This window comes from Rissa tridactyla, chromosome 2 (assembly GCF_028500815.1).
Source record: "Rissa tridactyla isolate bRisTri1 chromosome 2, bRisTri1.patW.cur.20221130, whole genome shotgun sequence".
NCBI classification, from domain to species: Eukaryota; Metazoa; Chordata; class Aves; order Charadriiformes; family Laridae; genus Rissa; species Rissa tridactyla.
In genome coordinates this window covers 160,823,695-160,838,267 of record NC_071467.1, presented here as the reverse complement: position 1 = coordinate 160,838,267, position 14,573 = coordinate 160,823,695, and the positions used below count along the sequence as shown (strand labels likewise).

At 37.8% G+C, this 14,573-nt stretch overlaps 1 protein-coding gene across 2 annotated transcripts; it reads left to right on the top strand.

The window, feature by feature from the left end:
* Nucleotides 1-8,071: 8,071 nt before the first annotated feature.
* Nucleotides 8,072-14,176, top strand: C2H9orf152 (chromosome 2 C9orf152 homolog). 2 transcript variants are annotated; one of them, XM_054191742.1, is made up of 3 exons: nucleotides 8,072-8,201; nucleotides 8,328-8,465; nucleotides 13,072-14,176. In XM_054191742.1, the coding sequence occupies exons 2-3, from the start codon at nucleotides 8,381-8,383 to the stop codon at nucleotides 13,641-13,643; spliced, it is 657 nt and encodes a 218-aa protein (XP_054047717.1). In that variant the 5' UTR covers nucleotides 8,072-8,201; nucleotides 8,328-8,380; the 3' UTR covers nucleotides 13,644-14,176. The 2 variants fall into 2 exon arrangements, with proteins under 2 accessions (XP_054047717.1, XP_054047716.1); XM_054191741.1 differs by having other exon boundaries at nucleotides 8,100-8,465.
* The last annotated feature ends 397 nt before the right edge of the window (nucleotides 14,177-14,573 follow it).

The window sequence follows — 14,573 nt, the reverse complement described above, 5'->3', positions numbered from 1 at the left end:
AACTACAGTTTATAAATAAATAAAGCATTCTTATGAGGATGTAAGAATCAATTATATTCTTCAGCAATCAGAGCAGAAGAATAACCCTAAATAGCAAGAAATGCCTTGCCTTAAGTAGCACAGAAAAGTTGAGGCTGGAATAACCAGCCTCTTGTTATCGGATCTCCTTAAATTAGGAACAAGGGTACAAAACAATAGCTTAGGAGAATCCAGTCAAGGACAGAATGGCCATGTTAATGTTGCTGCTTTCACTCTTCATGTTTTTCTAGAGAAAATAGGGAAGTTTGGGAGAATCATAGCCTCACCCAGTCACTGTGTTGCCCATCCTTCCATCAAGGCAGTGTTCTCTCAAATTTAATTGTTTTGTATATCAAAAATATGCATTGCTGCTGGTTTTTCTCCATTAAAGTTTATGCTGGTAGATACTACCATAACCTCCAAAATTGTTTCTTGAAAGCAAACAAGGTTTAGCTGTGCAGTTATCAGGGAAGCTGCTGTCACGTACTAGTGATGCTTTAGCACTGACAAATCCAGAATTTCCAGAGGGGATGGACAAAATGCCGTTTATAATTGAAATGTCACCACTGCAGATTAACAGCTTGAGGCAGAGCACAGATTAATCACTCAAGACACACAGAGCAGGGTAAAGGGAAAAGCGAGTTTATTCCCCTTTTCCTATTAACTAGTTTCTGACCTGATGGAGAAGCAATACTTCCATGCTCTGCTAGGCCCTTGGCTGTTTTGATAAGTTATAACTAGTATGACAATTAATGCGTTTTTTTCTTCCCCCGCTATCAAGTTCACTTCAACTGCACATTCATTTCAATTAACTGCAAAACATAAATTATTTTAACTGTATTCTGTATTCCTACATACTGAGATTTTTCACTTTTTATTCTCCCATTGAGTATCAAAATCTGCCTCTGATCTCAGTTGCACCCTGATATAAACTTAGATTTAACTGCCTTCTTCAGCTTTACACAGGTGAACTCCTTCAAAACCAGTGACAGCCTAACTACCATGCTTCATTATCATCACATCACCTTAGACGTGCCAACAAGCTAGAGAACAGATAGACCAGACCTTTGATATAAATTAGGATTACTGTATTGACAGCAGTCCAGCTATCCTGATTTATACTGGCTGCACAATTTAATGAGACGTGGCAGTACTCACAGGTGAGTAGAAGGCCACGGGCAACTACAAAGCTACCAATCCTTTTGCTTCCAGCAGTAGATTTTGGGCATCTAACTAGTTATTTTGAGTAGCACGGTAGCCAAATATTTCTAAGCCCCAAACAGATGTTTCACCTTTGTACGTGAGCATAGGTTGGCATGGCAGAAGCAATGGGACAGGTAAGAGTCACTGCAGAGGGTCACAGACATCAGTTACGCACATACAATACCACTGCGGCAGCCTGTATTAGACCTAGCACTGCTGGCCTGCTGGCACAATTATCCTTTTCCTAACAAGAAATCTTGTGGGTTTTTAATTAGCCTCAGAAACGTTAAACATAGTGAACTGGGTCAGATAAGTGCCAACCTATTGGCCAAGTAACCCAACAGTCACATGCAATGCTGCTAATTAGGTGGGAGATGTTTACAATGTTAAGCTCCAAGTAACACAACAATAACACATTAGCTAAAATAAAATAAACAAAAAAAATCTCAGCTCGAGCACTAGTCCTACCTGCTGAAAAGGTATCTGAACAATGACAATGCTCTAAAGGTCATTCCCTTTCTACTTAGCATTGGAGGTACTCCGTTATCACAAAATCGCCAGCAATGTTTAACCAAGTATGGATAATATAAAATACCACAGTACCATCAATTAAAAGATGAAGTTGTTGTTCATTTTATTAAGATGGCATTATAACACCAATTTATTTTTCCTTTCCCTAAATATGCATTTATCTGTTGAAGTTATTTTTGCACATGATTTTGTGGTAACCATTGTGTTTGTTCATACCTCCAAATGCTGTGTGGAGTCTCATTATTCACTCTGTAAAAATAAAACTACTTGATGTTTGAAAGCAATGGATCGAGGTGGCTGTTCTCCACTGTAATTTTACTGGCTGCACTGTGAATGGATGAAAGTATGTATAAAGATCCAGCAAAAGCCCTGTGCGTGAGTTCCACAAGAGGAAGCCCAGACCACAGTTGTTAGATGCAGACTGAAGACACAGTTTATTTAGGTATAATAATTACTCCGCAAATTTATTGGTTGATTTAATTCTTGACATGTGCATATTCAAAATCCCGGGTGTGGTACTGCATTAACCACTTAAGGCCCTTTACAGAGACCTCATGAAGAACTGGCGCAGGATTCCGTATAAAAGCATATACATGCACGCGAACAATGGGTACAAGAAAGGAATTTAAATGATGGCTCAACTACACAAGCTCAATTATATTGTCAGTTTCATAGTATTGGTCAATTTGCAGCTTTTATTTAATCACCTACATAAAATCCTCCAATTTCACCTCTACTGAATTCAGCAGAACATGTGTTGACTTCAGTGGGCACTGAATCAGGCACTGTGGAATTGTATCTGGTTTTTCATACTCTAGTTTTACAGATGTAATTTCATTGACTCAATTAGGCTACTAGTGATTATGAAGCGCAGTACAAATTCCTCATGAGAGCGCTGCATGGAAGTGAAGCGAAGAATGTTTCTGAATAGCAAATTATTTTTAGGATACTTTCCTCCCCTGCACAGATTTCAAGTCCATATTCATTCTCACAATAGTAATAGTACTTAACCATCCTCTTTGGAGGACTATCTTAACTGGAGTCATTTGCAAGGCTTATTAAAGTTAACTTACACACCCGGCAGATTTCCTTGAAGATGAACACCAAAGTGGTTTCTGTCCTGATGCTCAAAAGCAAACATCTCAGAAGCAAGATGTTGTCATCCAGATAAAACTTTTCATTAACAACAGATTAACCAGTTCTTTCATGCTGTACTTGATTCTTATCAAACTCCACTTACAGATAAGTACATTTTATTGATTAAAAACAATCAAAGATAAACTCATTCCTACTCAAACAATGCCTGAAGTGGAAACTAATGAGGGCCAAGCCTTGCACTTTTCAGCACCATCCTGCCAAGATCAAAAATCATTTTGCAATCAAGAATGAATCAAAATCATGTAGTTTACAGGTGGAAAAATCAAGGCAAAAAATTTATATAGCTTATCCAATTCATTTAAGACCCTGCTTGAAATTCTCCCAAAGTTCCTACATGTGTATTTTGTCTGTTGGGAGAACAAATGAACACAGGCTGCTATCACCGCCCAGAGCTGTAGCCATCATAGTGCTACGGAAAGGAAACACTCTGAGAAGCAGATGGTGTAGAAAAGATATTTAGGTAGCAGTACCAGAAACGTGAACTCTGGTTATCAGTAACTGGAATTCAAGGCATCTGTAGTCTCAAGGAAGCATCAATAAATTTCCAAAATTCTCTGAATGGGACTATCCATGAAGGCCACTCAATTCCCTCTCACCCTCTTCTCATCAACAGTTTTAAGAGGTCAAAATTGAGTAAATCTAACCCTCTTGTTTGTCACCCTAATTTAAGAAACACTATAACTAAGAAGGAAGCAAGGGAAATGGTAAAGGAGGATGTCAGGGTTCATTTGTTTAAAATCTCTAACTGCTAAATGACTTCAGTTTCTTCTTAGACTTGCCTCTGCACACTGTCACTTCTAAAAGGAAATCTCAGAAGTTCTCAGTCGGCAAGAACAGCACAACTACAAAATGAACAACTCCCGACCCTAAGTATTGGATGCTGATTGTTTACACAGAGGGAGTAGTAATGCAGACAAGCAACAGAGTGAGTGGCCCTCTAACAGAGCAAATTTCAGCATTTTAGTTTATTTTCCACAGCAAGTAACACTCCAAAGGAAGGTTACTTAATCCTCAACACCAACATGGTTATGCCAGGCACAAAAGACCTATACAAAACATCTGCTGCATTTAACTCCTCACAACCAGCACAATTCAAGTTGATTCAGATGAATCCAGTGATTTCAGTGTGACTACATTTACCATCCCCAAAATAAAAAACAGAATGTGGTTCTGCAAAGGGAACTGCATAGCACCAAGTTCTCAACACATGCAAAGCCAGATACACGAGTATTAAAGGTGAAGCACAGGATGACTGGTGTGAAATCCTCAGTGCTAACTTTTACAGTCTGTACTAACCAATCACCCTTCTCAGACCAGCTAAAAAAATAACATTCCTGATTCATTTTTGATACACAGATACATTGACATATACCTACATAGACACACACTACCGAATTATATTTATGTAAATATCCCAAAGAAAAAAAGGGGAAAACAGAATACTATGAAGGAAGTGTAAAGGTGGAATACCTACAACCCAAGCTCACCAAACCTTCAGAGGGACTTGAAGGACAGCTGGGCCACCCTCCCTTTGACACACTTGAACCCTTTATGTCTGAAAGCACATGAAAGGTCACATCAGGAGAAATATCTCGAGACCATACTGAAAACTTGCATCGTAGGCTCCTTCATCTCACTAACATGGACATGCAGAGAGCTCAAAAAATAATCTTGCATCATCAGAAAGTCCTGTGCTCTAACTACTTAACCAATCCCAATCCCAACCAAAGCTGTGGCATGCTTTAAGGTTGGGCTTTCAAATAGAAATATACGTGCTCTTATCAAAAATCTCATTAAATAGTAAACTATTACTATTGATTCTACTAATAGTGCCCGGAACCCAAATAATAGCTGCCACCCTGTTTCTACTTCTCTTCTTGTTATTACATTTTCTAACAATAAAATGTTAACTTTCTAATACTTCAAGACTGCATTTAAATTAAATTTTAAAAAAACCCCACACTATAGAAAGCTAGAGAAAGAGGATTATCACAGTAACTTTTATTTTCCTTCTCAGTGCCAGTTAAAATCTATGGATATTTGTATTCCGTCTTTGGCAGTGAGCAGTGTTGGACATGTCTATAATTCTGCACATGAATAACATGAATAATCATGTATACCTCTGGTCCCAGGTGCGCAGTAAAATCCAGTGTTACACAAAGTGCCTTCAGTCTGTTAACCATTATGAGCACTTTTAATTATCTTTAAATCAACAATTATTCCTAGAAGGTCCTCCAAACAATTTTTTAACAAAAAACTAATTTACTACTCACAAATTAATTAGTATGAGATAAAATTAGTTGCATCTTTTTAAATGAGATTTTGCAACCAAGGTCAAGGGCAGTAAACATCTACTTCAAGTTATAAAAGCCACTGCTTTTGGATTATGAAGTATTCTCATTTTTTTTTTGCCTCAAGGAAATGAAAAATTGCTTCCATTGTGTGATAGAAGAACAGACTTAAGGGAAATATGGCACTTCATACTCCAGTGGGTAATCAAACAAAAATCACTCATGGATGATGTTTTTGACAGGAGTTTGTTCAATTAGACAAGTTTTTACACAAACCTAATCATGGCAATAAATTTTCAGAACCTACACAAGTGTTAGGAAATATATGTACCAGTGCTAGGAAATGGCTTGACTGCTTATATTCCTCAGCAAGCTACAAGCCAAATGGGGGCCTCTAACACTTTAGGACTAAGGCAAAGATAGTCAGACCACTCCAATAGTGCCACCTGCTGTGGGTTTTAAAAGTATACAGTGGTCTGCTGATCCAAGTAAGTCAATTTAAAGAAGACTGAACGATTGACTGATTTAAATAGAAGTCAAAATTTTGTGTGTATGTATGACAATATGAAAATTAATATTTTGTTTTATTAGTAATACCTAAACAGGCTAGGGGTACAAAGGAAGCTGTTCCACTATGGTATAAGAACAGAACCCACGGGTAATCCAAATTTATGTCAGCGGCATAACAAGGATTAGTTACATCAGCTCACTACACACCAAAACCACAATTAACCCTATATGCTTTGTGATATCATGTAGATTAGACCTGCAGCTCATTTTGTGAATCATATCCTGGTTGCAAATTTTCACAAACACACACAGGTGGGTGAGGGTGGGGGTGTGCTACATGCACGCCTTGATAGCAAAGCATAGACACACAAACACATATATAGACACAAACACATATATACACACCCCTTGAGACTGATTTAAAATGCACTGTTCACAAGCTTTCCCTGAAAAGAAAACAAACTGCAATGTATACGGGATTGGCTTGGCAAAACAAAAGCTAATCCCGTTCCTGATTCCAGCGATCTGCTGTACCACCTGGACCCCTTCACTTCATTTCACTGGGCATCTGGATTCTTTTCCCTGCTTCTGGTTTTGCTCCTTACCCGTGCAACTGTTTGGGAAGAGACTGCCTTGTATAATCCATTTGAGTAACTAAGTATGATGGCTTTTCCATGATCCTGAGGGAATGGTACAGTACAAATGATTAATAATAATCATAATTTCTGACCAGATACAAACTCAATACACTTTAAATGCTCTTCTAATGAGAAGTGAAGTGCACATCTTTTAAGACAGAGCCTACATTTCGTGTTCAAGGATGCTATCCTGGTAATTCTTTCTGCAACACACAGTCAGGTTGCAGAAGTCACTTTCACAGGAGGTCAGAGAGTCAAATAGTGTGACTGGAATTTTAAAAAGGTTGGGTAACTTTTATGACCATTAATAATGTTTGTATTGAATGCCAGCTCAAACTGTAATGAGGTTAATTAAATCTCCTGCCCCAATGTATAAACCAACTGCCTGAAGGTCCAAAGGAGGACTCCATGTGCCAACAACTCAGAACACTGAACAAACAAGGCAATCGAGGTACTTTCTACAGAGCACTAGGTGTTTGTCGGTACTGAAGGCAGAATATCAAAGCAGATCTGCCAAAGCCATGATGCATCAGAACATCCTTAACATGACATGTGCTTTTTCCAGGGTCAAGAGCTAGCTTGAAGAGTATCAAGTATCTGACAAAGTGTTGTGTTTACTGTTCTTTCTGTGGCTAAGGCAGAAAAAGACTGCAGTTGAGGTAGGCAACATGATTTGCAAGACACAAGCATATGGGGAAGGCAAAAGAGCTTATTAATGAAAGCAAATTACAGCAGACTTACACATGAGCCTGCTGAGCCTTACCAGAACTCTGTGCACTGCACAACTAGAGTCTTGTCACCTGCGTACAAACAGCTTCCAAAGGGATTCCCAAGATCTGCAGGATTTGAGCCTGATTCAGTAAATCATTTATGATGTAAATTGTCGCATAATTTCTAGCAGTAACTGGAAAAATACAGCACACCAGCATTCTTTCCACACACTGCCCTTTCACACAGTTTTTATGCAATGTTTTTCACTGCAAGGAACCTAGCAAATGCACAATTACATTAAAACTACTGTTTAACTGCATTGTTTTTTTCACATACCACTCTCTTGGGCCCTTGCAACACTATCAGATGGAACTATTTCAGGGGCAGAAACCTGCAGTTCATAGCCTTGTACCTTATTTCATGTGATCAAAAGTCATGTATTTTTAAATTTTTTGCCTCCTTATTAGATAATGCTATAACATGCATGGTAAGTTTTAAAATGTGGCTTACCATGCATTTGAAGAGTTTGTTCAGCTCATGGTAAGGAAATTATTGCTTCTATAGTTTATTTTATTTTACAGAAAGGCATAAGAACTGAATGAGTCGGAGTAAGGCACTCCCATCTCCAGTCTCTCAATTCCAAGTGCCGTTGGCACATACTGTTTTGACTCTGCACCCAGGCCTGAATACTTTTAACACATTCTTAAAAGGGAGCAATGAGCACAGGAGAGTTAATGAAGCAAGAGTGGAGGGGAAAAGACGCAAAATACATGGAAGGAAACCTGAAGAAAGATTTTCCTGGTGGAACTACTGTCCGGGGGAGGTCACCATGACAGCATCCCTTTAAGAATTAACATCACTACATAAACCAGTATTAGCCAGCCCTTTGCGCACCTGACTGTGTTCAATGAGGTTTTGTATTTCACTGTTTTTTTTGGCAAAGCTTTGTATGCTCACAACCTTAAGTCAACATTAAATCCAACTATCCAGTTATAATCATGAACTCTGTATGCAGTAGCTCCAGATGCACCACAGGAAAACAGGCTGACTGAAATCCACAACTTCAGAGTAGACCACGCAACTTCTGAAAGAAGTTACAATACTTAGAAAAAAGTTACCTCTTCATTTAGGAAGATTTCAGGTGCTTCATACTTGATTTGCTTTTTTACCAACACAATGAAGGAAATGTCCTGCTTCTGCATGACTTTTTCTTCCTTGTTGGAACAGATGGTGAAGGCTTACAAATACATGACTGGTATTTTTTCAGTGACTCATACCTCAGAGCAACAGGCTTCAGATCGCGATAAGCCACCAACCAAGATGGATGTAAGCGTACTTGAGGAGCAGTATGACCATATAAAACAGAAGCAAAAACTGCAATCGCACATTATTGTATTTAAAACAGGTATGCTTATATTTATAGGACACAATGCAAATGTAAAGACTTGTGCTTTAAATCTTGAATAACTCCTAGCTTTGTTTTTTTTATGCTCAGCTTCAAGAGAGGTACAAAGTTAATTCCTTTTCTGTCATTTGGGTTTTTATTTGTTTCACTGAAAGGTGGTTTTATGTTCCTATCAATTAGCTTCACAGCAGTGAAACACTAACATGAATTTGAAACAGATGAACGTATTTGAGATAAGGTTTTACAGGTTTTGTGTCAGTAAAGTAAAATTATAAACATAAACGGCAACTCTTAGAGGAGCCAGGTACTTTTTGTCTGTCATCAGTATATTTGTGCAATGTACTCTGTAACATTTTTGCTCTCTTGAATGCTTCCATCAGAACATGCAATTTCGTGTCTTCTGTCTATTTTTCCCTTCTTTATCTGTGTAAAGAAATGCGTCCCACAAGACTACAGGAAGCAATAGCAAATATTAAGTGACTACCACCAGTTGAGCTTTTGTTAAAAAATAACTTATATTGAGAGTCACAGTGGGTAACTAAGACACAAGCTTTGAACAAAAGGTCTTATTTCAAAAGTGTTTTCACTGCATATTGCTTGAAAAGTACATAAATAGAAAAACAAGTAACAATATGTATCACTCATCTACCTGCTATGTCAGGCAGATTTTATATAAGAAACTTTCAAATATTTTAGTTAGACTACTGCTTACAATATTACAATGATATATTTTCATTTACTTTCCAAGCTAAAGTGATTTTGAGAATACTGAGTCAATAGATGAAGCTGTGTTCTGAAAAACGTGCTTCATTCACCTCTCATATTAGTATTTAGCTCAACAATTCCTTCTTTACACTTCATTTTTCAGCAGTTCTAGATTTTGGCTGTGTCAGATTATAACATCGAAACAATTGAAAAAACACATAATTATGAACTATACAACAGATTCACTTCAATATTGTTTCATACAAATGTCTAGAAATTCTTATGTTAAAAGAATCTACATCTCTGTGAGGAAGAAAAAGATAGATATAGATATATATACAAGCTTTTTTTATCAGGTATGAAAAGGCAACTGACTTGAAGACAAAACAGCCCATCTAATCAGCTATAGCAAAAACGTAAGTCAGTTAAAGAATGGAAGCAGAACTCTGTATTCAGATTAAATTCAAATGAAGCTTCAGATATAACGAATGTAATGAGAGCAGATTTTTGGAAGGACACCATTTGAAGATTAAAGAAAAGACATAAGAAAGTAGGACTGCACAGTTTCTGCACAGTTTTAAAAGGGCTGGAAGGTCACATAGAAATATTTTCATATACATACACATAATCTAAAACATTCACAAAACCACATAACCTACTGCACTGAACTTCTATCTTTAAACAAGGATTAATGTTACTGTTACAAGCAGCTGAAGTTTGGGGTTTTTTTGTTATTGAGTTCTCAGTGTCCTGAAAGTTGATCTTATACACTCCTGTGGTTTGGAAGCTGGGAAAGCTTACGTAGCTCGGCACTTTGAACCTGTTATATGCATCAGTGTCCAAGAGCATGTCAAGCAGAAATGAACGCTGCCATATCGGGATAGCCTGCTGCCCTACACTCCTTAATTTACAAGCTTAAACTATGCAGAAATTCCAGGTAGTACCAAAAGGCAGTCCACATAAGAATCAATATTTTGTACTAGCAGCAAATGGTTTCCTTACCTAGAGGGTAAGATTATGGCTGGGCTGGGAAGGGGACAATGACAGCACCACCACCACCCCAGACATACACACAAACCTCAGAGGCCAGGCACAAAAACCTCATGAGATTCAAACCTCATGGAAGGGAAGCACCGTCGGTCCCTCATGGCCTTAAAAATCCCTGCCAAATGTCTTTGTTCGAACCAGTAAAACCCTAAATTATTCCTGCCTGACAGACCAGTTGACAGTCCATGATACCACAGGGGTTTTGAGCATTTCAGGTTTATTGCACCACGGTTGGAATGGTAACTCCAAGTTTCCTTGAGGACTTCTAGTTTTGTATGTCACTGCGGCTTTGCCAGAGTCATGAAATTGTGGACCTTTAAACAGAACTTAAGATTCTCTAACTTTTCTAGATTTTTAACTGGTGGGTTAGTAACTGAGAAGTCACCTGAAAACAACTTTCTTCTGTTCCTTCCCAATACACACAGCCACATTCTTGCTTCTGCCTGTTCCTGATTATCTGAGAGCAAAGAGCATGACAAGATTTGAAAGTCACCAGCTAGGGGATAATTCAGAGTGTATTCATTATTTATTGGCTAAGAAGCTGAAAAACAGTATTTACTTTAGGAATTAAATGGGAGCATTCAGCGTATGCAGTCACAACAGAATAAACACTGGGGCTCTGACTGCAGAAATCTCTTCCAAGAATTTCACAAGCTAACTTGAAATAAGATTAACTTTTGTCACTCCAGTACCTTAAAAGTATCTATTATGATGACAGCATATGAAAAAGGCCAAATGGTAAACAACCCTGCAACAAGGCTATTATGCACAATTAAAAAAAAAAAGATTAAAAGAAAAAGACCAAAGATCTGTCTAATTAAAGCTTTCTTTACAAGTTTAGAGAGTGATGAATGTGTCACATTGTCACAATTCAACACATAGTGGTTGAGGACTCTCACATTTCTATCAGAGGTGATTGCTCAATTTCGCGTGCTGCACCTGGAACCAAGGAATCAAATCAAACCTGAACTCAAAACCAGTCCAGATTGTTAAAATTGGACAAGATACCTTACTTTGAACTCTCTAATCAACTCAAGCCAGATCATAATTCTTCTGATGACCATCTTCATAAAGTTCAAGATAAAACCTGATGTTGTCTATCCATGGCAGTTCAGCCAAGAGTGCAGTTACATCCACAAGAACATGCAAAGCTGCATCACCTCGGTCTCTTAAGTCTTTCACTTGTATTTTCTCTCACATATGGAGAACGAGACCTAATTTTTGCTACTTGATGCTGTGTTGTGCTGTTCTGCAGAACACACAGGACTCTATTTTGCAAGTGGACTTTTTGTAGCCACCCAAGCTCGGCTTTATTTCCTTTTCCTATTTCATAAGTTTGATTCTCACTGTTCCATGACAGAGAACTGTGTGTTCTTATCTCTATGAATGGTTTCACCCTAGCAAATTCTGTTAGGATAGTTCACTGTATAGACATATGCACAAACACATATATATCTCTAAGCTCTGCGTGTGTTTTAGGCTCCTTTCTCCTGGTAACACTGCAGGAGAGTGGAAGACGTGGGCTGACATGGTTCTCCCTCCCAGAACTGTGATGCAAAGCCGCTCTTATCAGATCAACCCTACACGGCCAACCCAGGGAGCAGAAAAAATTCAGTGATATTATGCTGGTGGTGTTGCTTCAGCAGCGGCAGCCAAAGACAGCAGTGAAAGCCCCTCCTTAGCCAAAGCCCTGTTGTACAGGTTCATTTACTGCCAGTAAATCAGCTGGGTCTGACATCTTCAAATATCTCCTTGTAACAATGGTATGAAAGACAGTTATAAAGGGGGGTTGTGCTGTTGGGTCTTTTTAAATGCAGCATCCCATTCAAACTAGCTTCATTTCAAATTCAGGGTTACAATTCTTTTAAAGTAGCTATTGAGATACTCAGTTTCAGAATATAATCAGCACTCTTCTATGTCTACTTTTCTCACTTCAGTATGCTTCATAACTCATACTGCAAGAGACACAGTTCCTATAACTCAACCCTGTAAATAAGGTCAGCATTCTGCGCAACTCCTACTTTAAACTATATTTATACTAACTGAAGTATATTTCATTAGTACTTGCAATGTCAACAGCTGCTATGTGTAATTAAAGTAGCATTAGCATTTCTACCCCTAATCTCTTACACATTTCTAACAGTAACTTTCATACTGACCAGATTCTCTCCCACTGTTGCAGCTACCATTCAGGGAGCAAGCAGATTTTTCTTCTAAGGGATCATTCAGGCAACACTTGTGTGCTAAGCTATTTACTTTACACCATTTATACTGACCACAATAGTAAAATTGCAGTAAAATATTAAAATAAAAGCCCTATTAAAAATACTTAAATATAAATGATCCCTCATTAAGAAGAAGAAGAAAGATATTCACAATTTGTTTCATCTAGAAGCAGTCACAGTGTTTTTAGGTTGTGAATATGAACTTCAAACAGTATCAAACAGAACATTTTTGTCTTTCAAATCACAGCACCTACCAAGGCACAGACAAAGTCCCTGCTCACCTTACAAATTTTTGCTTACAAGCAATTTATTACTGAAAGTCAATTTTTAGTCTGTGTTGTTAATGAGTCTTAGAGTACTGGTTAGATCAATATTGACTTGATAAACCTCCATTTTCATTTGACTAACCCTAGGGTACCATTTATGTCCTCAAAACTGCAAAATCAAGCATGAAATATTTCTACTCCATAACCTGGCATCAAAAGAACTTGCACTCCTCTCAGCCACAGTTAGAAAGAGTACACATAAACTCATCTGTTAAAGCTCTTCAGTTGAGTTTGCACAACAGAATTTACACCCTTAATTTTTGCCACTGTTGTAATATGAGTATATGCATTTTTTTTTTGTAGGTGAACAGGAATCTGTTCTCCCAGAATCAATGGTCAATGCTGTTTTAATTAATAAAAAAGTTAGAAGATCAAAGTCATTTACCGAATGTGTTCCTGTCAGAAAGGTCAGACTGGAGATGACCAACAGTGGCAACATACAAGACAACTCCCCATGGCGTACCCACCTGGGAATTCACCGCCTGGTGCAAGCCCCTTGTCACGGAGTTCCCTGGGATCATTCCCACTGCAAGAACAGACCATGCAGTTTTGACAATCAGAGACTGATTTCAAAGGGAAACGGCATACTGCAACCCATGGAATTAGAAGGAGCAAGTGAACTATCCGCTCCCAGTCAACTGGGAAGTTCAAGCACGTTGAACAGTTTCAGCAAAGAGAATGGCAGCAACATTGCAAGCACCTGCCAAAAGCCTCTGCTGAAATCAGCCACTTCAGCAGTTTGGACACATCAGCATACTACTTCTACAAAATGCATGCCAGCCTGCAACAAACTAAACTTTTACCCTTTCCCTAATAAAAAAGGGCCCAGAATTTCTGAAGCAGCAAGGAGGCTTGGATTATATGTCTCACAATGAAGACATTCAGTAATACATAAAACTTAAGTCAAAAACTTGACTAGAACTTAAAATAGCAAAATAGTCTTCCTAGTTACACTGATCAACCTGCCGAAGGTCTACTACTTTTATTAGCCAAGGAAGATCCTTACTATGTAATCTGTTGTTTTACAGTACACTGTAAAATGAGATGTTCTCATGAAGATGCTGGGCTGCAGTGACAGATACTCACTTCTGTCATTTGAAATATAAGAGCAATTTTATGTTTTATTTTGTTTTTCCTATGTTCATGTTACTGATGTTAGAAACTAAGATTTTATCACAGCAATATTTGAAATATCTGAAGGAGCTATAGCAGAGACTAGCAGAACTACTGATGAAGCAAGTAGGCTAATTTTAAGTATGATATGATTTAATTAGACAATAAACAAATAACAAAACAGTATTGAAGGTGATTGGTACACTTAACGTATGATTTCATCATTCACTTCCCTTTGAAAAAAGATATTCAAGATACTCTGATGTGTGTAATTTTAAAATCAATTAATAAAATCTCTGACCATTTCTATTGTTGTTTCAATGGGACTTAGTAAATTATCATCTTTTTCTTATACATAAATTCTAAATTAAATATTGTTAGTTCCTATCTATTCCCAGCATTTCATTAGAAAACAAAAGTCTGAAATAATTAGTTAGCTCCTTGATACCCTATATCAACGTACCTTCCTTACCAGAAGTATAATGCAACTTTCTGCTGTTACAATTGTATGCACACAAAGGGGATATAACCATTCCAACTACACAAATATAACTGTAGTAGTACAACTATTTTTTATAAATAGGGTTTAACATTTTTTCTGGTGGCACAACTGCACTACAAACCTGTGCAAGTTTTTAAAAGTAAGTAGCTATTTTTGATCTTCCCTCCTACAAGACCTTTAAAGGAAGGAG

What these genes read in the sequence shown, in the direction of transcription:
- C2H9orf152 (XM_054191741.1), top strand. Translation starts at nt 8,237, where the DNA reads ATGAAGGAAATGTCCTGCTTCTGCATGACTTTTTCTTCCTTGTTGGAA. An exon ending in CATTATTGTATTTAAAACAG is followed by an intron (nt 8,466 to 13,071) that starts GTATGCTTATAT and finishes TTTTTTTTGTAG; the next exon opens with GTGAACAGGAATCTGTTCTC.